The following is a 24,531-nucleotide window of genomic DNA, read 5'->3' as shown; positions in this document are numbered from 1 at the left end:
AAACCAGTAAGGTTAGGAACCGTGTAACGCAGGGGTGCCCAAGCCTGGCCCTGGAGGGCTGCCACCCTGCAGATTTTAACTCCAACCTGAAATCAAACAACCAAACCATTCAGGGCTGCTTGATAATTGCAGACCAGGTGTGTTTAAGCAGGGTTGGAACTGAAACCTGCAGGACGGTAGCCCTCCAGGAGCAGGTTTGGTAAGAGAATGTGGTTTGAGAAATGTATTCTAACCCAGTAGTTCCCAATCACGTTCCTGGAGGCCCACCAACAGTGCACATTTTTGTCTCCAATCAAACATCTGATTCAGGTCATCAGCTCATTCATGTCACACAAAAGAGACATGCAAAATGTGCACTGTTGGTGGGCCTTCCACTACTACTAATTTACATGCTAGGTTCAAAAAGGCTTAAAAACAAATGTTCTGGACAGACACTTGATAAAGATTAGATTCTGCACTCTAGGTAACTAATCAAATAAACAACTTTGACATTGACCATGTAAACTCCATAATACCAAAGGGTTTTTATAATAAAAATCACAACATGCTCTTCACCCAACCCTCGGTGCGGACTCCTTTGAAATGCATAGCTCAGTTTAACTTTAACTTTCCTTTAAGCATTTTCTTTTCACACATGTATACAGTCATAGAAACATTTGCAAAAGTAGATCAAGTTTAATTTCTCTTTTCTTTTTTTTTAAAGAAAAAATGTATTGGCATTTTAGACACCCCTTCAATTCCACAAAAAAGTACAACTCAACTTACAACTCAAACAACATTAACAAAGTCTTGCATATTATATCAAGGTGAATTTAAATGCAAAAGTTGCAGCCACACATCAAAGTAACAAAAAACATGAATACTGATCGTTTACCAATATAAACATCTAGGCCCAGTATCAAACTAAAGCCCACTTTTAAACAACAAACTTGTTTTTGGTTATGGAGTTGCTCTTGGTTGCCGTGTCTGCATGGGCTTGATATCCAATGACAAGTTTCTGCGGGAGTCCAAGATTTTCTTTATACTTTTGACTGAAAGGGAAGCAATGAGAGAAGTCAATAACTTGTATAACTTGTAGAGCAGACAAGTCTTCTTGGAAAACCAAATAAAGGTTTCTATTGGCAACCATGAAAAAGATTTAACATCCTGGAATGAACCAATGCACAAAAGTTTCTTTATAGTGACAAAAGTTTGCACTAATATATAGGGTGATCATATGTCCCGTTTTCCCAGTACATGTCTGGTTTTCAAGTCCTGTTCTGGCCCTAATATAATGTACTATCCATACAGAGGGGGGCATACTTTAAATGTATTGAAATTAATAAGGAATCGGAGTAAATGTCGAGTATCTCATTGCAAGGCAGAGAATCCTTGTTTTTGGTGATCAAAATACGGTCACCCTAGATTATTACTAATAAAAAAATAAATAAAATAAAAAAAGAGTATTTTATGAACCATTCATTGAAAGGCTCTTTGGGAAACCAAAAATTGTTCTAATGGCATTGCAGCAAAAAAAAAAAACACAGTTTTGGTTAATGTATTTTTGAGTGTAAAGCAAAGGTCCTTAACCCCACTCCCGGGGACCCACTGTCCTGCAAAGTTGATCTCCAACCTGCTTTAGCACACCTGCCTGCGTATTTTCAACAATGGATCCTAAAGAGCTTGATTAGCTTCACCGGTCTTTAATTAGGGTTGGAGCTAAACTCTGCAGGACAGTGGGTCCCCAGGTGTCACCAAAACCCTGAGTGCTACGCACTTCTAATAAGTCACACCTCTTTTCGTCTCGGTCCACTGGCCCATATCAGGCTCATGTACTGATGCTTTGGTTGGGAACAGCCAACAGATCTGCACTCTTCTACCTACAGTGGCAAATGTTTACTCCTGATTTCTGTGGTCTGCAAGCAAAGAGTGCTTTGCAGGGCAAGTATTAGGGCTGGGTCTATATTGATTTCTCAATTGTAATCGATTCTCATTTAGATTAACCTATATTGATTCTTAAATATTAAATAAAAAAAAATAAAAAAATGTAATCTATGCTGTAGAGCTTCACGATTGATTGAAACACCAACGCCCTTTTATTCCCAAATGGCAATAGCCGCATTTCCATTATCCTTCAAATTGCGCAAATTAAAATTGAAATTATGCGCAATGTAAATGAGTCAATTTCACAAAAAAAGTTTACGCTCTTCTTAGGTGGTTTTTAAAGCAATTAGAAAAATGACATTTTTGCACAACTGCAATTAGAGACATTTACAGATCACCTGCAAATAAAAGACAATCAATCTTTAAAGATGACGCCATATGTTGGACAGAAGACGCGAGTTTTTTTATTAACCTTATAAAAGACAACAGAATAACAGGAATACTGGACTCTAAAAAACAATGAAATGCCACAAATTATCATTAAGACCTTGAAGCAGATATGAGGGAGAAACACCCACAAACACCAATCAGTGGCCGCTCCCAAGTATAAGGTGCTTTCCTTACCATTAATGCTTGGATAAAACACTTGCGTATCCTTCAATTAAAAATAATGGCTAGTACGGCGACGGACATACACTTACCAACATACGTGGGATAATGTTAGAATGACATTGTGAGAAAAAAAAAAAATATTGTCACATAACATTGGTTAATGGAAATGCCATGATTTTGCAACAGTTTATTACCGACATTTAGAAAATAAACCTAGTGAAACAGCTTCACAAAAAGTCTTCAACATCACAGTAGGTAATGTTGGTTACAAATATTCAAATCATCACTGAAGGATTGAAATAAAAGTTTACTGTTCAGATATAAACGCGGATGTCTTTGGAAACTAAATAAAAATAGAGTAAATCACTGTATAAAGGTAACGATGCTTCAGATAAAGATTTGATAAATTACCTCATTACACCAGTAGGTTATGAAAAGTGAAAAACGTATTTATCATTTACTCATTCCTTCAAATGACTCGCAAGAAAAACGGATTCAACCATGTAATTGAAAACGTTGTCTTCAGAGTCATTGAATCATTCATTCATAAAAAAAAATTTAAAACCTAATTAAACATTTTTAAAAGACTGCAGCAATAAACATTTTTTGTTAAAACTTCTAGTAAACACATTTAGTTTAATTGTCCGTTCAGAATCATAGGAGAATTGTGATCTCTATTCAAAACAAGAAAATCATGATTCTCAATAATTCCAGAATCGATATATTATACTATGCTGTTTATAGTTGATGAAAGAAACTTTATAGCATGCCTCACTTCCAATAAATCACAATAAGCTTTGTTACTTCCAATATGAAACAAATGATAGAATTTGCAAGCCAAAACTTAATACCCAAGACCTAATAAAAAATAAAATTTTGTCTGGCATGACAGATTGCTAGAGCGAGTCAGTTCAAGGGAAGCAGCAACGCATGTAAACAGATCATCATCTTACTACTAGTTACAACACGAAAATGTTGAAATATTCAGTACAACTTAAAATGCATGTCTTATGTATCCTTAATATTTAACATAATTAATCTGAATGCATTGACACCATTGTATGAAAAGTCACTAAAACATCTTGTGAACAATGTCACGTAACGATTACCTCAGAAAATCCATTCAAATGTCCATAAACTAAAAGAAACATTAAGCATTTAGCTAAATATTAGCACTATTGTATTTTTACTTAAACTGATCTTCAATATATAATGTATATTTTAACATGCATGAAAACATGTTTGAATATACGTTATGACAGATAACATTTAAAATGTTTCCGTTTTTTTATTATTTTAGATTATGCCATTAAAATGTATTACAACTTCCTTTAAATGTTAGCAGCCTGTAAATGTTACAAGTTCATTGTAACCTTTAATATTATACTAAATGCAAGTAGCCTATACAAATATGTTCATTTTAACCTTTAATATTACACTAAATGTACTAACTGGGGTTCCATGTATTGTTTATAGCATTAGCTGACATTTTGTCCTTGAGAAAACTTGCCCTGTACTGTACCGGATACATACCTGAAATAATCAATCAACAATGGATTTAAGTTAAAATTAAATGTCTAAGCTAGAGAATCAAAATTGACTCATGAAATGTGTCAATGCCAATCCATAGCAAGTACGTGCCTTAATGAAAACTAAAACCCGCTTTGATAAAACATTTATATTTAGTAAATGCTTTTAAACAAATACTGTGTTTACTCTAGATTCATATGATTGCGAATCTTGCAGCTGTACAGTCTATCCTAGCAGCAGAGGAGTGCAGGCTGTTCCCCATCCATCTGATATGATGGATAATTAGCTTCATTAGGTTGCTAGGCACAAATTCCTTTCCAATGGTCATTAATGTTTACAACACCATGAGTGGTCAAACGCTTGCATCTGGCTCTGCTTGACATCATTCAAAAGATGTTCAAATCTATGAAATAAAACAACACTCAAATACACACATTATTTACACACCAGGGCTGGGCAATATGGCTAAAAAAAAAAACTTTTTTCCAAAACATTCGATTTACGATTTTAATCGATATCTTTCTTCTTTCATCGATATCGATATTCTGCGCTGAACGCTTCCACTAGATAACCGTAGCGATGTTATTAATTCTGTGGTGAATTTAAACGCTCTCTTACTGGATCTTCAGCGCTGTGTATTGTGTCTGTCACAAGATCGACCCGTATGAGCTCACGCTGCATTCGCTGACCGCACGGCTTAAATGAGCGCAGTTCCGTTCAGACTTCAAACACGCTTTACAGCGGGGTATTTTTAATTGTTCTGTGAAAAACTGAACCAATGACACTATGTTGTTAGATGCTATCTTTGTTGTTTGTGTATCTCTGTGGCACTGGCAAACACGCAGGGGAGGGCTGAGCAATTATGGGAGCGTCGGCGGATTCGAAAGAAAACTGTAGTTTTTTGTCAATTTTTGTGAATAAAAATCAAACTCGAATTAATCGATAAAATCGATTTATCGCCCAGCCCCAAGACACATCATATATTGTGCCAGATGTGAGCACTTTGTTGATATGGATGCTTGTTTCAATCAATCACAGTTTTATTAGCTATTTGTAGAGCACAAAAAAGATTTGTTACATTGGAATTGTACTGCATTTCCCTTAGAGTCCATTTATACTGTGTATAACTATTCCTATAAGTTAGCCATTAGTCTCACTGCTGCAGGATAGAAACTGTTGTAAAAGCGCGTTTTATGTGTTATGATACTGTCCGCTCTTGCATGTCAAGCTGTAGGGTTTGTGTTTGGGCCTCAGTAGTAGGCGAGCTGGGTGATGAGTGTCACTAAGCTTAAACTACTGAGCTTTCTGCTACAGAATAAAAATGTTTTATAAAAAGGTAATTGCAACTTTTAATCCCACAATTGCAAGTTCATAGCTCACAATTTGGAATTTGAAATGTGCATTTCCAAGTTTCTCTCATGACTTTTTTCCTCAAATGCAAGATATTGACTCAATTCTGGTAAGGAAAAGTCTGAATTGTGAGATGGAAACTCAATTGTGAGAAAAAAGCCCCACCTTTGTATGCTCAAGTTTGCATCATTCATATTGTCTGATAAATAAGTAAACAAAGAAGCCAAAGTGTTGGCTATAAAAGCAGGATTATGCTTATACAGAACTAAAAGCATGCTCACCCAATGTATGTAACGGTCTCACAGTTCTCAGCATTGGAGGTCCAGATTGCAATTTTGTCCCCTTTGGCACGGATATTGATTACACTTCCACAGATATCCCGACTGAAGGAGCCAAAGCCCTCTCCAATAAGACACAACATCTGCCACAAGAACAAATATATATATAAACCATTTTGCAGTAGTTTAAGCTTTAACAAAACTATCTTCCTGAACATAAATACATATTTTGGAGTGTATTCATGTACACAAAGATCATTTCTGATACTTTATAATCAGAGTGAATTTTCCAACAGACAATTCAAACCAAAGGTTAAATAAAGCAAGCAAATATATTGTCTCTGACCGTTTCCAGCCAGAACCGGTCAAGTTCAGTGTGTCTATGATGCTTGGCTAGAGTAATCAACCAGCGGCCACCACATTTATTACTTCTGTCTTCCCACATGGGCTCTATGCCATCCTGTAAAACAACAAAGAAAGTGCTTTACAAAGAGTCACTATAAAAGTGTCATATGAATTATTCATGGGCCAATTACAGTTCTTGAGCATAAAAAGAATTACATAACCAGAACTAAATGTAGACAAAGATAAGCAATAATTTAGTCATTAACGAGATGTTTTTGCACAATGCTAAAACACTAAAGAAAAGTAGTAAGAAGCCAGTTACACCCCCGTTCACCTTGAACATAGAGTAGTCACAGCCAGAGGAGAGTTTGCTTGGCAGCTGTATGTTGTTGTATAATCTGAAACATTTAAAAGTCAATCAGAAAAGCATTTTGCAAACATTTAGTATATTATATTTATTAAACATTAAGTGCAGAACTCAAATGTCAAGTGTAAAGGTTGAAGCCTTCCCGTGAAGTACCGCCTAATCACAAAAATCACAATTTTTTGATTTATAAAAGTGAATTTCTTTTTTTTTTTAAGAGCTCCAGGTTTGCTGCGGTTGTTTGAAAGTACAGCCTGACCGATTTTATCAGCTGATATGAGCCAGTCACCGATATATCGGCAATATGCCGCCAATGTGAATGCGCGCCCATGCGTTTTAGTGCACAAATTCACACAAAATTGTCAAAATGCTGGTCTTGTCGAGTATCATATCATTAGCAAACAATGAAATTTGCCATTCACCACCAGCGTTTTTAGTCAATTTCACAAGTTTAATGGCCCACAGAATATCTTGTATGAATATCTGAACTAGGGATGGGCATTTCAAGCAAAAATAATATTCGAAGATCGATGGGAATTATTCGAAAATGCACCTAGCACCTAGACCATAGTCTACACAAGGCGCGAGAGAGACCATTCACTCACTCTGTATAATAACTGTTAAATTCATTAGCAAATAGGCTATATTAATTCAAGCCATTTAATTATTGCCAGTTTCTTTTGCTATTTGAGAAAATGGGGACACGAAAAATATAATTAATGTATTCTCTCATTCTCTGCTATAAAAGTTAACCCAATTATGATGACTTCCACTCTAAGAAACCCGGAAATGTGAAAAGGGTCTATGACTTTTGATTTATATGCCGTTTTATGTTGATGATCTCATTTTACAGAGAATGCTCATAAGAGATTGGTTGTTCTTCACCCGTTTTGCTCAGATTCTGTACTGTATGCAGGAGATGTGTAATAGCACCCCTACCTTATAACAGTGAAAACATAGAAAAATCTGGCCAATGGCACGAAAGCACTCCTATAACAATAGACGGAAGAAAAAAAACAGAAGAAAAAAAAAAACTGTTCACAGCTCGTGACTGAATAACTTTAATAAGGGTTAATCTATATTTATACAGTGAAGATTATGAAGTGATATTTGACATATGATTTCCCTTTCTGGACCTTAAATCTAGTTTAGACCTACATGAAACCTGAAAATAACTTAGTGCTGTTGTATTTATGTATATGTATATATTAGAGTGCTGATCGGGCCACATTTTTCTGTCCGAGCCCGGCCCACGTCCGACAGAGCAGTAACCGAACCCGACCCGAGCCCAACAGGCATTAAAATAATTATGTCCGAGCCCGACAGTTAAAATCTTTTTTTTTCCTCATATACTAATGACACGTACGTTTGTTTGTGTGGAAAACCCGCTTTTATTAAGCAACTGTAGGAAGGCATTCTGAAATGTTTACAGACGAGCGCATCAGCACACGCGGGGCATCAAACCTAACACAGAGCCCAATCAAATAGCCAACTGAAACTAAATGAACAAAGGTCTGCTAAAAATGGCCCAAGCAACAGAACAAAACATTAACGTTACACAATTGAAATGCTTATTGAAAGGAAAGTCATCTTACCAATTTTCTCAAACTGTATGGTTCCTAAACTGCAACATGGGATCTATTTACATAATCTATCCACAAAACTTTAGGCTAATTGAGGTTTTATGCAGAAAAAGGACTGCATCATCAACTGTGGATGGCTTCAAGGCTGTCCTGCTGCCAGCAGCGCTGAAGTTGCGCTCACTGGAATGACAAGGATGCCGCGGGCAATATGCACGCACGTGTTGCGCGTTGTCACGGCGACAAACAAATTTCTGCATGCAGGAAGACGGATGTTAGGGTAATATTTTACATTTATTTTAATCACAAAAACAAACCATTGCATCTAGTTAAACAGGCCCATTGGCAACTTGCATAATAAGCAGTTTTAAATTTAAAAGGTTCAATGCCTTATCGCGCTGATGTGACTGAGCCCGACCCCGAACGTCATTTCGAAATACACACACACACACACACACACACAGTTCTAGTCAAAAGTTTGGACATCAGTGGGAAAGTGTCCAGACTTTTGACTGGTGCTGCTGTACTATTATATACACAAAGAATATCAACCGATATATGATTTATGCCCTAATATCAGTTTAGGCCCCCAAAAACTTATATTGGTCAGGCTCCATTTGAAAGGCTGCTTAATTTGGCCAAACGGCCATTTTGCAATACTCATATAAATGTGATTTGAACCGCAATATAAACATTTAACATAAAATTTTGCTGCGGAGACACCAAGGAAAGAAAAAAAAAAGTACACACTCTACTCCACAATGAATTGGTGGTTGTCGTTTTGTTAAAAGGGATAGTTCAACTAAAAAAAAATTAATTGTGTCATTTTCTCACCCTTAAGTTGTTCCAAACAACTTTTACATTTCTTTGTACTTCTGCACACAATGGAATATATTTGGAACAATATGGGTAACTAAGCAGATCTAAGCCCCCAGTGACTACCATAGTAGGTGAAAAAATACTATGGTAGTCAATAGGGGTGTCCATGGTTAACCGATTGACCGATTAACCGTTAAAAATTGCGTAACCGAGTGAAACATTTTGCTCGGTTAAGTGGCGTCAATGACGTGTGTAACGGAGGCCAGCTAGTAGCACAGCAACAACTACCAGCTGGCCTCTGTTACACGTGCCTTGAATTTAGTTGTAATATATGTTTGCACCCCTATAGACCGCCAGAGCGCTCCCAGACATTTGTAGTATCCATAGGGTTAGGGTAGTATCCACAAGAAGAAGTCATGACCAGCTTTCTAAGCGGGCAAAGAAAGCGTGGGAGCACTTTAAAAATGAGAGTGACGGGGCGAAATGCAAGTATTGCAATGCAGTGCTTACCGCATTTTTCAGGCTATAAGTCGCTCCGGAGTATGAGTCGCATCAGTCAAAATATGCGTCATGAAGAGAAAAATAACATGCGTCGCACTGGACTAAAAGTCGCATTAGGGCAGAAGCAGAGCGCGAGCCGCGCGCGCTGTGCATAACGGATCAGAAGAAAGAAAGTTTGAAGTGAGAAACTTGTGAATGACTAGAGAAAAGCAGACGTTACTTTAACTGTAATGAAGAAAACAAAAAAGCTGATCGCGGACTGAAAGCAAGATGGCCAGAGCTGAAGGAACGAGTCCACAGATGCTTGAACTCTCTGCCGGGAGAGGCTCATCAGCCGCGCGAGTCAAACGCTGTCGCTGAGTCTGTGTGAATCATTCTCGGCTGCATATTTTACTAACGTTACATGCTCTAATCGTGCAGGCGCCCTCGCGGCCACTCGCATTGCTCGTGAACTGGAGCGCATCTCATCCTAATTTAACGAAACTCAGCGTAGGCCTCACAGACATGAAATAGATCTTAAGAAACTTGAAATGTCTTTTAACAATTTAAAACGAAAAGAAATAGGCTACTCTCTGATTGTGTAATCCATGATGTGCATTTCTCTCTATAGGCGCGTTCACTACGGAGATGGCGGTCGTCAAATTAATAAACTAAAAATAACCCTGACGCACACTATGGTTAACCGAGTATTAACCGCTAAGGGCCTCGGTTAACGGTTAATGAAAAACTTGAAAACGTGCAGCCCTAGTAGTCAACAGGGGTCAAGAGCCGCTTGGTTACAAACAATCATTCAAATATCTTCCTGTGTGTACAGCAGAACAATAACATTAATACTGGTTTGGAACAACTTGAGGAGAGTAAATGACAATTTTTACTTTTGGGTGAACTATCCCTTTAAGAGCATTCATTAAAGGGCTGTCACCATCAATCATTTAAATTTTTCAAGTAAATAATACAAATATACTGAGATGACAACATAGCTTGCTTGGAATTGAACTATACATTTCCCCTTTCTTTAAAATATATGTATAATGTGGCAAGAAATTCTGATAACCAATACATCTTATGATTTTATTGTATAATACCGGTAAAATTAATAATGTAATAGTATTTGGATGGATGGCCGTGGAGACATTTTATATGTAAAAAAAAAAAAAAAAAAAAAAAAGGTCAAAAAGTTGTTTTAATTGTAATGACTGTGGAAGATCTAAACCTGCAGAGGGCACTTAGCCTCTCAATAGTTCCAAACAACTCCGTGCAATGATTTTGGCCGTATTTTGGTGAAAGAAACGTGTCAAAAGGATAAACGCAGAAAAATCTCAGTCAGAAGAATACAGATCATATTTATTTGCGTTAGCATGAAGCTGCAGTTTCACAATACATGAATTACATATTAAGGGATATTGGAGCCATTGACTTCCATAGTAGGAAAAAAAAAATACTATGGAAGTCAATGGCTCCAGTTAACAGTTTGGTTACTGACATACGTCAAAATATCTTCCCTTGTGTTCAGCTGAAGAAAGAAATTCATACAGGTTTGAAACAACTTGAGGGTGAGTAAAGGATGACAGAATTTTCCTTTTAAAGTGAACTATCCCTTTAACAATAGGGCTGTCATTAAAAAAAAAAAAAAATCTAACTAATTCGAACAGATATCAAATATCAAGCAATGTATTAGAATATATTTGAATACATTTTTTTTCCAATAATATCAGTTATACTGTACTGTGTTTTGCATGTTAGAGTTTCCATGATGAAAGCGTTGTTGATTAGTAGTAGCTAAAGCTAACTTAGCTCTAAAAAAAAGTTCCTGGATGCGGTGTACTAGCTTTTACACATGCATTTTGTTATCTAAAGTTAAATTTTGCAAAATTCAACACGACAGCGATCAACTTGAACTAAGCATATTGAGTATTTATCATCTCTACTAATGGCTAAGTGTATAATATTGTAACTTTAAGCTAGGGCTGGGCGATATGGCCAAAATTTCATATCCCGATATAGCTCATTTGATATCCCGATAACGATATACATAACGATATAGCAACCTTTCTGTTAATTCAGTTTATGAATAGTCTATACAAAATTGCAATGTGGAAATGCAGTTTGAAATGATGTACAAAACAAATAAAGGTTGTATGGACTACATTTTTATTTTATTTAGAACCTTTTTTTAAAGCAAGACTGTTAGTAAAGTTAACACCTGCCTAGGGATGTTAACCGATGAACGTTTGACCGATGGCTGACCGTATCAACGTTAACCGATCAAAGTTGTCGGTTAAAATAAATAAAAAAGTGATCTCTAAATTAGGCTATTATAGACAGTGGACTAAACGCTACTACAGTTGGCCGTCTCATTCCAAAATCTTTTTGTATGATTGAACATATCCCTCGCACTCAATTTTTCATAACTCGCCTGTTTGTACTTAATAAACCAATAAAAACATGTGACGCGAGGTCACAGCGTTTGGGTTTGCGCGCTCACAAGGTTTTCAAAAAGTAAACACTCGAGGTTAGAGCCAGAGCAGACGACAGTATGAAGCGTGCATTTCGCTTAAGATGGGCTTACATTTGGAAATATATTACATCTACATTTCAGTGGTAACACATAAGGTGTTGATCGTCTTTCTTTATTATTGTTAGCACTACCTCGAACTAAAGCGGCGTCTCTTCGGAGCTGTCATTTTCTTAAATGAGCCGCGGCAATGATTCAAATGAGCTTCTAAGGCTGGACAAACGCCTTTATTTTCAACGCGATCACCTTGTACCCAAACCATTTCGAAACTAAGGAGCCATTTGTCCTCTGATTACAAACAAGCTCCTCTGCGGCGCGTTTGCGGGACTCGTGTTTCGCGCTGTGGGGGATTTTAAAAAAGTGACGTGAGTGGAAGGGAGGCTGCAGCGCGTGTGTGTGTGAGTGAGAGAGCGAGAGAGAGACAGAGGGAGCGCGTTTATGTATTGCATGGGCATGCCGTGGCGTGAGGTGCATCTTGACGTAAAATTCTGCCATAAACGCCTTATCGTGGCGTAAGCGATAGAGCCTTATATAAAACGATAGACATTTTCTATCGTCCAGACGATATATTTCGTCATATCGCCCAGCCCTACTTTAAGCTGAGTAATATGTAAGGGATAATCCATAGCTAGCCATGCATTAAAGGATTTTAAAGGGTTAGTTCACCCCAAAATGAAAATTGTTTCATTAATTACTCACCCTCATGTCGTTGGACACCTCTAACACCTTCGTTCATCTTCAGAACACAAATGAAGATATTTTTGTTGAAAGCTGATGGCTGAGAAAGGCTTCAGAAAGGCCTCCATTGGCATTCAGTACATTTCCACTGACCCACTCACAAGACCTATAAAAGGCACTAAAGACTTTGTTACAAAGTCCATCTCACTACAGTGAGATGATACAATAATTTTACAATGCGACGAAAATAATTAGTGCGCGCACAAAAATCAAAATAACGATATAATCCACCAAATTATTGACGTTAACTCGACGCATGCGCGAGAATATGACGCAGCTCTGCCGTTCGAATCATAGCGAATACATGACCCGGAAGAAGAGCAGCGCCGCTATCGCGTGAGTTCCAGGCGAGTTCACGTCCGAGACCTACACGGAAGACAATATCTTGGCAGATAAAGTCATTATTTTGATTTTTTTTGCGCACAAAAACTGTTCTCGCCTCTTGGTACAATTATTGTACAGCCACTGTAGTGAGATGGACTTTGTAACAAAGTCTTTAGTGCCTTTTATAGGTCTTGTGAGTGGGTCAGTGGAAATGTACTAAATCCCAATGGAGGCCTTTTTGAAGCCTTTCTCAGCCATCAGCTTCCAACAAAAATATCTTCATTTGTGTTCTGAAGATGAACGAAGGTGTCCAACGACATGAGGGTGAGTAATTAATGAAATAATTTTCATTTTTGGGTGAACTAACCCTTTAATGCACGGCGTAGAGGCGAAGAACCGCCCGACGCGAAGGATCCTGTAGCGAAAGAGGTGGTTGCCATGGTAACGAGAGAGAGTGACAGTCGCCCAAGCCAATCATTTGTTTCGTCCCGAACGAAAATAATGAGCGGTGTTTATTGCAGATTAAACAGTCTGGAGTTACTTGATTTTTATACTCTCTTTCTCAGAGTACTTACATTTTAATTATGTATTGACATATAAAGAAATTTTAAACAAATTTGGACAAAAGTGTTTTAGATCCTTCCTACCTACCCTACATTTAAATGTTTGAAACTGCAGGTTATCCACTCAATAGATATGAAGTGCCACTATATGCAATCACCACAACTTTCAGTTTGACTAACGTTACCGCATCAGATGTCGACGGAGTCCTCTCCAGCAGCTGAAATTTGTTTACGGATGCCATAGCAACTCTCAACAGCCACCAGGACTTATACGGTTTTATAAAAGCTATTTATTTGTTGTTAAGTGTAATAATCATCTCAGAAAAATAAATAAATTCTAATGTCAGGCGCAGTTGAAGTAGTTGATCGTTTGCTTACATGGGTAGGTTTAGAGACTTTCATTATGCCAACATTATCTTCTTAAAGCAGCACCAGGTAACTTTTCAACCTTCATAATATATTTTCAAGACTCTTGTGATGATACATCGACTTACAATAGGTTGAATGACACGTCTGCCATAGCCTGATGGGGTCTATATCGTTTTTAATCGTACTTTTAAACTTCTGGTTTCGGGTAGTAACCCGAGAAAAAAAAGAACTATAAAATTCGACTGCTTTACGGCATATACGTCACTTCCACCAACACCCACACTTCCTTACATTCGGACGTGCGAGCCCAACTTTGTTCGTCGGATAATATAGTCATGTCCGAAGCAGCAGAGACAAATAAGAAAGAAAAGGTTTTGTTGGAGGAAAGCAATAAGAGAAAACGAAAAAGTGATGGGACGAGGATCAACATGTGACCAGCGTTTGCTCGTCGGCGTGAGCTGAAGGAGGCGTGCCCGACCGATGCTGTCATGCTTGTTACGGTGATTACCTACCACTCAAACACTGAACTGAACTATTATAGATTCTGTAAAACGCTAACCAATAGACTACTATAATGACGCTGGCTTGTAAACGTGAGCATCGCGATTATTTGGTGTTTGAAAAAAATAAAACCCATGAAATGATATTCATATGACATGCTGAAACATGCCACTGACTGTACCTGGGATGAAGACATTTCACACGCGCCGCCAGAAGAACACCTGCATGTGAACTCCTTCTGCAGTGTTCAGGGGAACTGTAGTGCTGCACCAACCCGCGGGACGGTTTTATGAAGTTATTTGGACCACCCCGCACCACTGTATATATTTTTACAACCCGCCCCGCACCCGCGACCATTAAATAGACATACGGGGTCCGCGGGTTATGAGACAACCCGCAAATCACTAGTTCAGGGCTATCAGGGTTGTCATGTCAATAAATGCACGCACGATGGCATCCCCTGTTGTAGGATGACAGTTTACGACAGTAGTTGAGGACATTATTTTTTCCCAACTGTAGGGGGACCCCGAGAGCAAAAGTTACCAAGTGCTGCTTTAACTTCTTACGAAATAAAAAGTTTATCCCTCAGAAAAATTTACTTTCCTCTCGTCAACATGCTTGGTGCATGGGAGCGCGGCGCACTCTTCAGTGGTTAAGGTGCGCACTGTGTAGCCTACGTAATATAAGGACGCACACTCAAAAGTAATCCGGTCAGGTCGTTTACATGGTGAAATTTTCGTTTGATCGATTCATGAAAAGGTTTATCCCACCCATCTCAAAACGATAATTTCATTCAGTGTGGGCATTTTTATTACGATTGAGGTGTTTATATGGAGCATTTTCATTCAGATTGGACTTTTAAACCGATCTTTTAATAGGACTGGGCACAAAAAAAAATAAAAAAAATAAAAAATCGATTTTTCGATTAATCGGTTTTTAAAATCTGGTCGATTCAGAATCGATTCTCAAAGGCCACGAATCGATTTTTTTCAATATTTATTTCCACTAACATTGAACATAAGATTAACGTAAATCTAATTACTAGTCTTCTCCACTAGATGTCACCCATTTGCCTTGCGTGATCTTACAAAGGAGCAAGAGGCGCACATCATTTATCCATTCAGTGTTTAAATGGCAGCTTCCGGTGCGTTGTCGCCTTTTATAATGCTGAGGTGAAATACTGTAGTAATACTAAAAATCTGCGGAACCATTTGATGTGACAACACACGCACAGCCGAGCACACAACTGTTAAAAATAAATAACATACAAGCAAATTCTTGCCTTGCATTAGGATCAAACTTGAGCAGTCACTTAAGCACGTACGTTAGCCATTATAGACATATTCAAATTATAGTCCATATACAGCGCAGGATCAATAATTCAAACCCTAATAGCTTATATTATAAACAGATTTCCTCTAATAATAGTTAGTCCACAGTCAACTTAAGTCAGCACGTTAAAGTATTGTTGTCTGTTACCACGACAACTACTCAAATACAGACTAAAAAAATTATGAACGCATTTCTCATGTATGAAAAGTAAATGCACACGAGCGGCAAAATCGAAAGAAAAGCTTGTCGTGTACTGAAAATTGCTATAAAAAAAATCATCCAATATCCTAGCTTTTTATGTTTTAGAATAAATATATCAAAACATCCATAAAATACTTCTGATACAATTTTTTTTTAATAAAGTTGCATCAAAATTGTATTTAACAATTGTATGGACTTGAAATATAGAGATGCGTTCTGTTTTAATGTACTATTTTAGGTGTACCTAAAATAAAAAGTTTAACATACATGATTGTGGCTCTTCATTTCTTTTTAATTACCCATTTATGTTCACCGTTCTTTTTTATAAATACCTTTAGTATTTGTATTAAATCTATATTCATTTGAGTTGAATCGAGAATCCAAAATCGAAATCAATAAAATCAAATCGAGAATTGAAATAGAATCGATTTGAGGACTTGTGAATCGAAATCGAATCGAATTGGAACATCTGAATCGATACCCAGCATTATATTTTAATACTTTGGACTTTACACTTTCACAAATCTTACCCTGCGCATGCAATGCTTAATGGCATCAATTTACTTTCATACTTTCCTCATTCGGCTGGTGTTCGGATTTCATGTGATTATAGTTGTTCTGGTGATATTATGATAACTGTTTCATTAACTGATTTTATCAAAAGTAACTCCATTTACTTTTGCAGACGACGGCATTGTGATCAAATACACTTAACTTATTTAGTGGATTTAGTTATAACTGCGAGATTTAGAAAGATTTCTCATAGATCCACTGCATTTACAGCCAGCAAATCAACGCAAAAAAATTTGAATAGTATTTTTAGCTTTCAAATATTAATTACAGATAGAATATTTGACTATTTGAATATTCATGCACACCCCTAGTCGTAACTTTTTCAGCGGCACTGGCCAAAACGTGATTGGTTTACGCGAGAACGTATTACAATTGGTCAGTACGAAATGATCGTTATCTGATTGGCTTAAGTAGACGGTGGGTGAAGTCTAACTATTTGTGGATGTGTGGGAGTCTAGACCAGGGGTGTCCAATCCTGGTCCTGGAGGGCCACTGTCCTGCAGAGTTTAGATCCAACCCCAATTATATACACCCTAACCAATTAATCAAGGTCTTATTAGGCATAATGTAAACTTACAGTCAGGTGTGTTGAGGCAAGCTGGAGCTAAACTCTGCAGGACAGTGGCCCTCCAGGACCAAGTTTGGACACCCCTGGTCTAGACCAAGCGGCAACCTCCCGCTATCTCTTTTGAAGCCAATATGGAAGTAATGTAAACTGCATTTCCTCGAATGGCCACTAGGGACAGGCTCCAGAAGGGAACAGAATCTCATTGAGCCCCATGTTAAAATTCTCAACTTTACAGCAGAAAAAAAAACATGTTTACAGCCTGGTCCAAATTGTGATTTTGGCCTATAAGGCTAACTTTGACCTTCATGACAATTGTGAGGGGGTGAATTTTTTTTATAACTCATTCGTTTATGTTTTATAAAGCCTTAAAGTTCTGCATAATTAAGGGCGTGGTTACAGGTGGATAGCCATTTATCTGCCGTCTAATAGTCATTGCGTCACCTAAGCTCCGCCCACACCCCGCCTTTTTGCCCATTTTCTGTTATCCGAGAGTGACTCGCTCACAAGATGGCAACGCCCAGCTCGACCCTACTTTACGCTTCAGAACGGCTTATCGGAATCCTATGGGTGACATCATGGACACTACGTCCATATTTTTTACAGTCTATGGTCTAGACGCTAGAAATGTTTCAAAATCCACGCGATTTACAAATATGCAAGAAGAGATCCACAAATGCAGATGAAGCGATTCACAAATGAATGCAACTTATGCAAGGCAGAGTTGTGTGTTTGGGATAAAAATATGTGTGGATTTTTTTTTATTATTCACAAATGTCATTGTATTTATTTGTGAATTCAATTCATTTTTGTGAAACTCCTGCATATATTTGTGGATCTCATTCTATTGATATGTGATTTTTTTTTTTTTTTTTTTGTGAATCGCTTTACATTTATTTGTGGATAAAATATTTGTTTTATAAAACAATAATAATACCTCCATACAAGTTTGTCATTATTTTCATAGATGTGTTAAAAACGGGTACGTGTTGAATAGTAAGAATTATACATGAGGGAGAAAAAAAAACATTCACTGACAAATGTTGCTATGCGCAGTAATATTGAAAATTGAGGATACAATGCAATAAACATGATGCATTGTAATATCGAATCAAGGACATGATGATCGCAATCGAACTGAATTGTGAGACCACGATTTACATCCTTACGTGGGGTAGGGCAGAGATACAAAAATGCATAAGTATAATCTGTAGTTCTCACAAAAGCCCCGGAGCTGTTAAAAGTCCACCAGATTACACCTTTTGCAAATAAATGGCAAAACATTCCAGATAACACAGAGAATGAATAAAAAGTGTTTATATACACTTTATAGACATTGCAACAATACAAAGCAGCAATATCGCAATTTAGATTGTGCTGCAATTAATCCTTCAGCCCTAATATCTAAAAAAAGTTATTTATTATTGTTACTGTAATGGGTTATTACACATGTCTTGTTGACTTGCACTCCTGACTTGACCATGTTATTGCTGTTCTAAGCAACTGGACAATTGGGTTTATTTTTTTGTCTACATGTGACCATGAACTTACGCCCAGAAGTCCTCAACTGTGTCGAACTTGGTGATAAGCCTTAGATTGTCTTGCCACATTTTGCTCTTATCATGCTTGTAGAACCAAAGACCCCATCTACACACAGCACACAAACAAAGAACAAGAGCATATGAATAATTTCAATTCATAATTAAGTCAAATTATTATGCTCAAGTCTCAAATGAGTTTCAAACGTCAACAGCCTGAACACCTGTTTTGTAAAGGGTGCTTCATACAAGGGTCCTTCAAAATGTTCGTTCCAAATTTCTTTTTCTCCCCCTTCCTCCTCGTGACTTTGTCAATCTGGAAAAAATAAAATTATTGTGTGCACGCAATGTGTGCATGTATGCATGCATACTGAATCCACATCTTTTCAAAGAGAGATCTTTCAAAATTAACAGTTTAGATCCTTTTTGACCACTCCAGAGCACCGGATTATTTTAATTTTATTGCATTTTAAAGATCTAGTCCACACTTGTATTACTGAAATGCTGGAAAGTAGTCACAAGAATAATATTTTAATCACTGCTCAAAAGAGAAAGAGACAAAAAAAAAAAAAAAAAACTAAATATTTTAAATGACGGCAATAATTATGGTTATATAGGTTCAGTTTGCAGCATTGTATTAACTTATTGCTGCTCATTTACACATTTTTAAAATGACATCACATTTTTTAAAATAATTTATAATTTTCTATTATTAAATTAAATATAATTGTATTCTTATATTATTCCATGCATATTACATTTTTACAGCAAACAATCATTTGACTGACCACGCGGGCAGCATTCCCAGGTGCGGATCACAAAACTCGTTCTCCACCGCGTGAATAAATCACCACCCGAATGCACATGCACAAAGTTTTATATTCACGATGCATATTCACGACGAGTAAAAATAGTGATGCAGATTAAAGATCCCGTTCTTCGTGTGTTTTCGAAGCTTTGATTATGTTTACAGTGTGCAATATAACATGAGTTCAGGTTTCATGTGTAAAAAAAAAAAAAAAAAAAAAAAGTTTTTTTCACACAATTTACTTATCTGTATACCGCTGTTTCCTCTGTCCTAAAAATGGCCTGATTTCCTTGTTCTATGAAGTCCCTCCTTCAGAAACACGTAACGAGTTCTGATTGGGACAGCGCTTTCCGTGTTGTGATTGGACAGCAGCTTAGCGCACTTTGCCCGGAAAGGTCCCGCCTCTTACCATAACGGGGAGATGCAAGCGTTGAATGCGCTCTTCTCCACTTGGGAGAGCAACGAGACCACGCCCCCTATTTTGCATGTTCTTGTGGGCGGAGGGTTAGTCAACAAACTGTTCTAGTGACGTCATTCCTGAAGGAAGTGCAGCGGTGTAGTCCAAACCGGCCATTCGCTGTAGGCTTTGAAAGGGAACTTCTGTTAAATAAAATATCTCGCTTGGCATTGAACTTTGAGCTTTATAATTTTACAGGTATTATTAATGCTCTAACAGCAACATTACACACTAACTTAAGTTTTAAAGATGGAATCGCGAAGAACGGGACCTTTAAGACTAGGTGATTTCCTAGGCAGATATTGACTTGGGACTATATTATGGGAAAGCACAGGCGAAGCACTGACACTTGGGCGCAGCGATATCACGGCTCTTAACCTCACGTCCTCCGTCTGTTGAGCGATCAATGTGTTGCGTGATATATCTGCGCTCCAGTAGCAGTGCTTTGCCTGTGCTTCCCCATAATATAGTCCCAAGTATAAATATACATTCTTGAGAACTGAAGTATGATTATTTTGTAGCGGGTGAGTAGTAAACATGACACTGACTATTTTGAGTGGCTTTACATTTCTTTGTTTGACTAAATAAATCGACTTTTAAATCAGTAATCTACTGTCAAACTGTAATGCTACTTTAAACAACATTTACGCGCTACCTAGTTCAGTTTGTGATTCAAAGTTGAGAAGCTATCATTGTAAAATCACTGCCAGGATGGTATAGATGTGTTAGCTGTCATTGAGCAGCAGTGGTGAAATGGTCACTCAGAGCAGAACTCTACTATTCATGACCCTTTCAAATAAGGCACAAACAGAGCATTACATCCTAGGGACAATTTCTAGGGTTGTAAATGGACCTGTAAAACCTGTATCTGGACCATTTTTGACCTTAAATAAGCCACATACCCTCTATTTAGAGAACAATTTAACATATTGTTTCAAATCATTCTAGGGCACCTTTAATCTGCGTCACTCTTTGTACTCGTTGTGAATACACAGGCCACAAGAAGTAATTAGGTGGGTGTTTTGTCCACTAGTTATAAACAAATTGCCAACTTTTATTTAAAATCAGTATCACGCTTAGTGTCACTTGATTTACCTTCTTCCACCAATTAAAACTATTGACACAATAATTATGAAATAAATATGACCTAATCACCTAAAGTGTAATGACCTATGACCTAAAGTGTAAATTGTATCAATTTTAACTAAAACATACAAAATAATGTGAAATCTAAACATAGGCCTATATATGCCACTGGAGTGGACAAATGTATTTTGTCACAGATAGAAAAAAGAAAAGAAATTCTGGATAAAAGGATTTGTCATATTTAGTTGAAAAATAATTTTGTTCCTGTCTGGTTATCTGAATAAAGTGATTTAACAATTATCCCTGGGGTACTTGGTGCATGTTCTTTCCTCCGCCATTTTAGCTCTCAAAACAACAGAGAATAATATAACACTAAGAGATACAATAAATTGATGGATTTAAAAAAAATTAATGGATTTGTAACAGCATTGGGGGTTCGCCAAGTAGGGACATGTTAGATATTCGGAAGCCATTTTGAACTTAAATGGTTCAAAATGGCTTCCGAATGTCTGTCTCCAGTCTCCAGTGGACGACATATGCATGAAAGGGTTAAAACGCCAGTCGTGCGTGACACCCCTATGGTGACACCGTTAACACTCAGTAAATGAACAACGGTCTTGATATGTTATTTCAGGCAAAACAACACACGTTATTAGATTAACACATGAGTACATGGTTAAAAGAGAACTTCAATTACATTTTGGAGACATGCTTACCAGCTGTACAGCGCACGACGCCATGTCAATCCTCCTGTAGCACGTGAGACTGATTGAGTTTCCCGCCCAGCCCCAGCGCGCGTATTTATGAGTTCGGAAATTTTGAAATAATTATTTTAAAAGGACAACAATTTTGACAATGCAAATTAGTGCAAACTCAAATACAAAACTTTCAAAACAACATAAAAACACATTTTATGATTTTATAACACCACCTATAAAATCATTTGGGTAAAAAGAAGAAAATAACCTTTATTTTAAACTTTACTTGTTACTTCTCGCTTTTTAACAACTAATGGCAGGTGAAGTTGTTAGAAATGTTTTGTCTCCTATTGAAATGAAATGAGTTTGTGACATCCAGAACAATACGTTGATCTCACCACCAGAGGTCTCTGTCACCTTCTTATTGAAATGGACACAATTCCCACAATTTAAAATTTGTTCAGAAGCTGATAATCACTTTTTTGTAAACTTTTGTAAACGTTGCAGTTATGAGCACCAATATCTGTGTACACATAACTGGTAGGCCTAATTTTACCATTTTAAAAATTGCAATTTCAAGTAGGCCTATAAGGCATGGTCTGATAGCCATAGGCACATACACACATTTTAGTATAATTTTAATATGCTGTAGCCTATTTGTAAAATATAATAAGATCATATATTTAACATTTTTAAATAATAGATAATATATGTATATTTTTTTTTAAATGTAGGCTATTGTAGGCTACACATAAAATCTAATTTAATTTCCAACAGTTCTTATGTTTTTCCAGCATGTCAGGTTTTTGTTTATGTCAGGTTAATATTGAGCATCTTGACCGTGAGTGAGGACAGCAAGATGCCTTACCAGATGTGGCTTTTGGACCTCCAAGATGTTCTAAATGCCATTACAACACTGTTTGAACTCCTTTAGCTATGCTTTGAACAATGACTGTCCCAAAGAGCTAATCAAGATTTGTGGGGAGAGCTACAGCTAAGATTGGTGGACTAAAAAAAATGCTAAAAGTACTGGTAGCATATGTGGGGTTTATGTTCATTGATACATTTATTGAAGCTTGAGAGCTTATACATTGATTAGATTAAAATGCGATGACAGTTTTACAGTCTTTGCCATTTCTTTTTGAAAGGTTGGTTCTGAGGAAAATACATTTCTGTAGGCTAATGTTGTGGAGTGAGCGTGTTACATACATCTTTCAAATCAAATGGCTTTATTTGAAAACTGAGGCAAGCATAATACATTGGTTATGTTGCATCCACCTATTTTTATGTGCATTTTAGGATGGCTTCTGTTACTTTTCCTGTGATATAAAGTACCTGTTTATCAGAAAGTGATATAATAACTGATTGGAAACAATTCACAATTGGAAAATTATTCAGCATTTATGCAATAGTCCCAATTTTACACACAAGTTAAACTCACAACTTTGGACTATGCAAACATAGCTATTGAGGACATAAGATAGCTTTCTAGTGTTTGTTTTAGATATTTGTTTTTGCTATAAATGTTATTGTGTATTGATATACCTGTGTTGCTGTGATTTGCCAAATATTTTATCCTAAATCAAATGTAATTTACAAATTAATATAGTAATGCAAATAATACTAAAGCAGCTGTGCAACCAACTAAAGTTTTCAAAACTATAAAATATATGTTCATCAACTAAAGTGAAGTTTTCATGACTAAATTTAATCAGTTCAGATAACTTATCCAAATGTAAAAATAAAAAATATGCAAAAATAAAAAAAGATAACATTTATTGAGGTATAGCCAGACAGTTGATGGTGTCATGTTATGTTCACTATCGTGGACTTTTGGTCAATCTTCATTCTCATCATGTGCTTTGTTCAGTTGCTCCTTCTTATTAGTTATTTTACGTCAGCTGTGTTTTATTTATTATCCTTGTTTGTTTGCTATATAAGTTGGTCCCTCACGGTCATTCTTTGGGCTCCATTATTTGTACCTTGCTTAATCTGAGATGATTTTACAGACCCCAGATCATATAATCGTAATAACTTATCTTTGGCTAATTTGATTGGATTGAAATATCTGGATTAAAGGAAGTGTGTAAGATTGTGGCCAAAACTGGTACTGCAATCACTTTTAAATGACTGCAGAGCGGTGTATCCCCTCCCACCGGATGCTGAATCACTACTGACTTTGTGATTGGTAGATAGGTGGAGGGTGGAGCTTCAGGCCAAAACATCAGTTGAGGGCTGCAACAACAACTTTTAAATGACTATATCCTGGTAAGACTACTGTTGTCCGTTATAAAAGTATTTGAAATTAATATGATTTCTTAATGTGTAGTGACATATCAGAGTCATTTTATGATTAATTTAAAACATCTTTTTACAAACAGTTCCTTTAAAGGGTTACTTCACCGCTTTTTCAATTAAACTATGTTATTCCCTTAACTAAAACAAGTTGATACATACCTCTCTCGTCTCAGTGCACTTAATCTCTCTGACACGCGGTGACGATCTGATAGCATTTAGCTTAGCCCACTAAACCCAGTTCATTCACTATGGTACCAAACAGAGATCAAGTTAGAAGTACCAAACACCTCCATCTTTCCCCTATTTAAATACAGTTACACGAATAGTTGAACGATCAAGTATGGTGACAAAATAAAACGTGGTACTTCTCTAATCGGATTAAAAAGGAGATCTATAATGTATGGCGGATTAGCACTTCTGAGAGTACTTCGGCTCGGCGCAGTAAAAAGTCCCGGCCGAAACATCTTTCCTCACATCTCCCCCTCACTCTCTCATTTCTGTCAATAGGGAGATGTGAGGGAAGATGTTTCAGCCGGGACTTTTTACTGCGCCGTGCAGAAGTACTCTCAGAAGTGCTATTCCGCCATACATTATAGATCTCCTTTTTAATCCGCTTAGAAAAGTCCCACGTTTTATTTTGTCACCATACTTGATCGTTCAACTACTCGTGTAACTGTATTTAAATAGGGAAAAGATGGAGGTGTTTGGTACTTCTAACTTGAT

At 37.0% G+C, this 24,531-nt stretch overlaps 1 protein-coding gene across 1 annotated transcript; it reads right to left on the bottom strand.

Moving 5' to 3' along the window:
• Positions 1-695: 695 nt before the first annotated feature.
• On the bottom strand, positions 696-21,661 carry eif4e1b (eukaryotic translation initiation factor 4E family member 1B). Its single transcript, XM_067439907.1, has 7 exons — positions 21,529-21,661; positions 18,686-18,777; positions 18,475-18,570; positions 6,313-6,376; positions 5,980-6,093; positions 5,637-5,776; positions 696-1,031 (listed from the first exon to the last, which is right to left on the bottom strand). Exons 1-7 carry the CDS (start codon positions 21,550-21,552, stop codon positions 917-919), a joined length of 645 nt encoding a protein of 214 aa, XP_067296008.1. The 5' UTR covers positions 21,553-21,661; the 3' UTR covers positions 696-916.
• Positions 21,662-24,531: the final 2,870 nt, after the last annotated feature.

This window comes from Pseudorasbora parva, chromosome 3, assembly GCF_024679245.1.
Source record: "Pseudorasbora parva isolate DD20220531a chromosome 3, ASM2467924v1, whole genome shotgun sequence".
Lineage (NCBI taxonomy): Eukaryota > Metazoa > Chordata > Actinopteri > Cypriniformes > Gobionidae > Pseudorasbora > Pseudorasbora parva.
The sequence above is the reverse complement of the archived record's forward strand: the minus strand, read 5'-3'. Positions and strand labels throughout refer to the sequence as shown.

Bases quoted from the DNA above. Each gene is read 5' to 3' on its own strand.
- eif4e1b (XM_067439907.1), bottom strand. From the start codon at position 21,552: ATGGCGTCGTGCGCTGTACAGCTG. The intron at 6,377-18,474 runs GTAAGTTCATGG...TAAATGTTTCAG, and splicing joins ACAGTTGAGGACTTCTGGGC to ATTATACAACAACATACAGC. The intron at 1,032-5,636 runs GTGAGCATGCTT...CTTCCCTTTCAG, and splicing joins GAGACCGTTACATACATTGG to TCAAAAGTATAAAGAAAATC.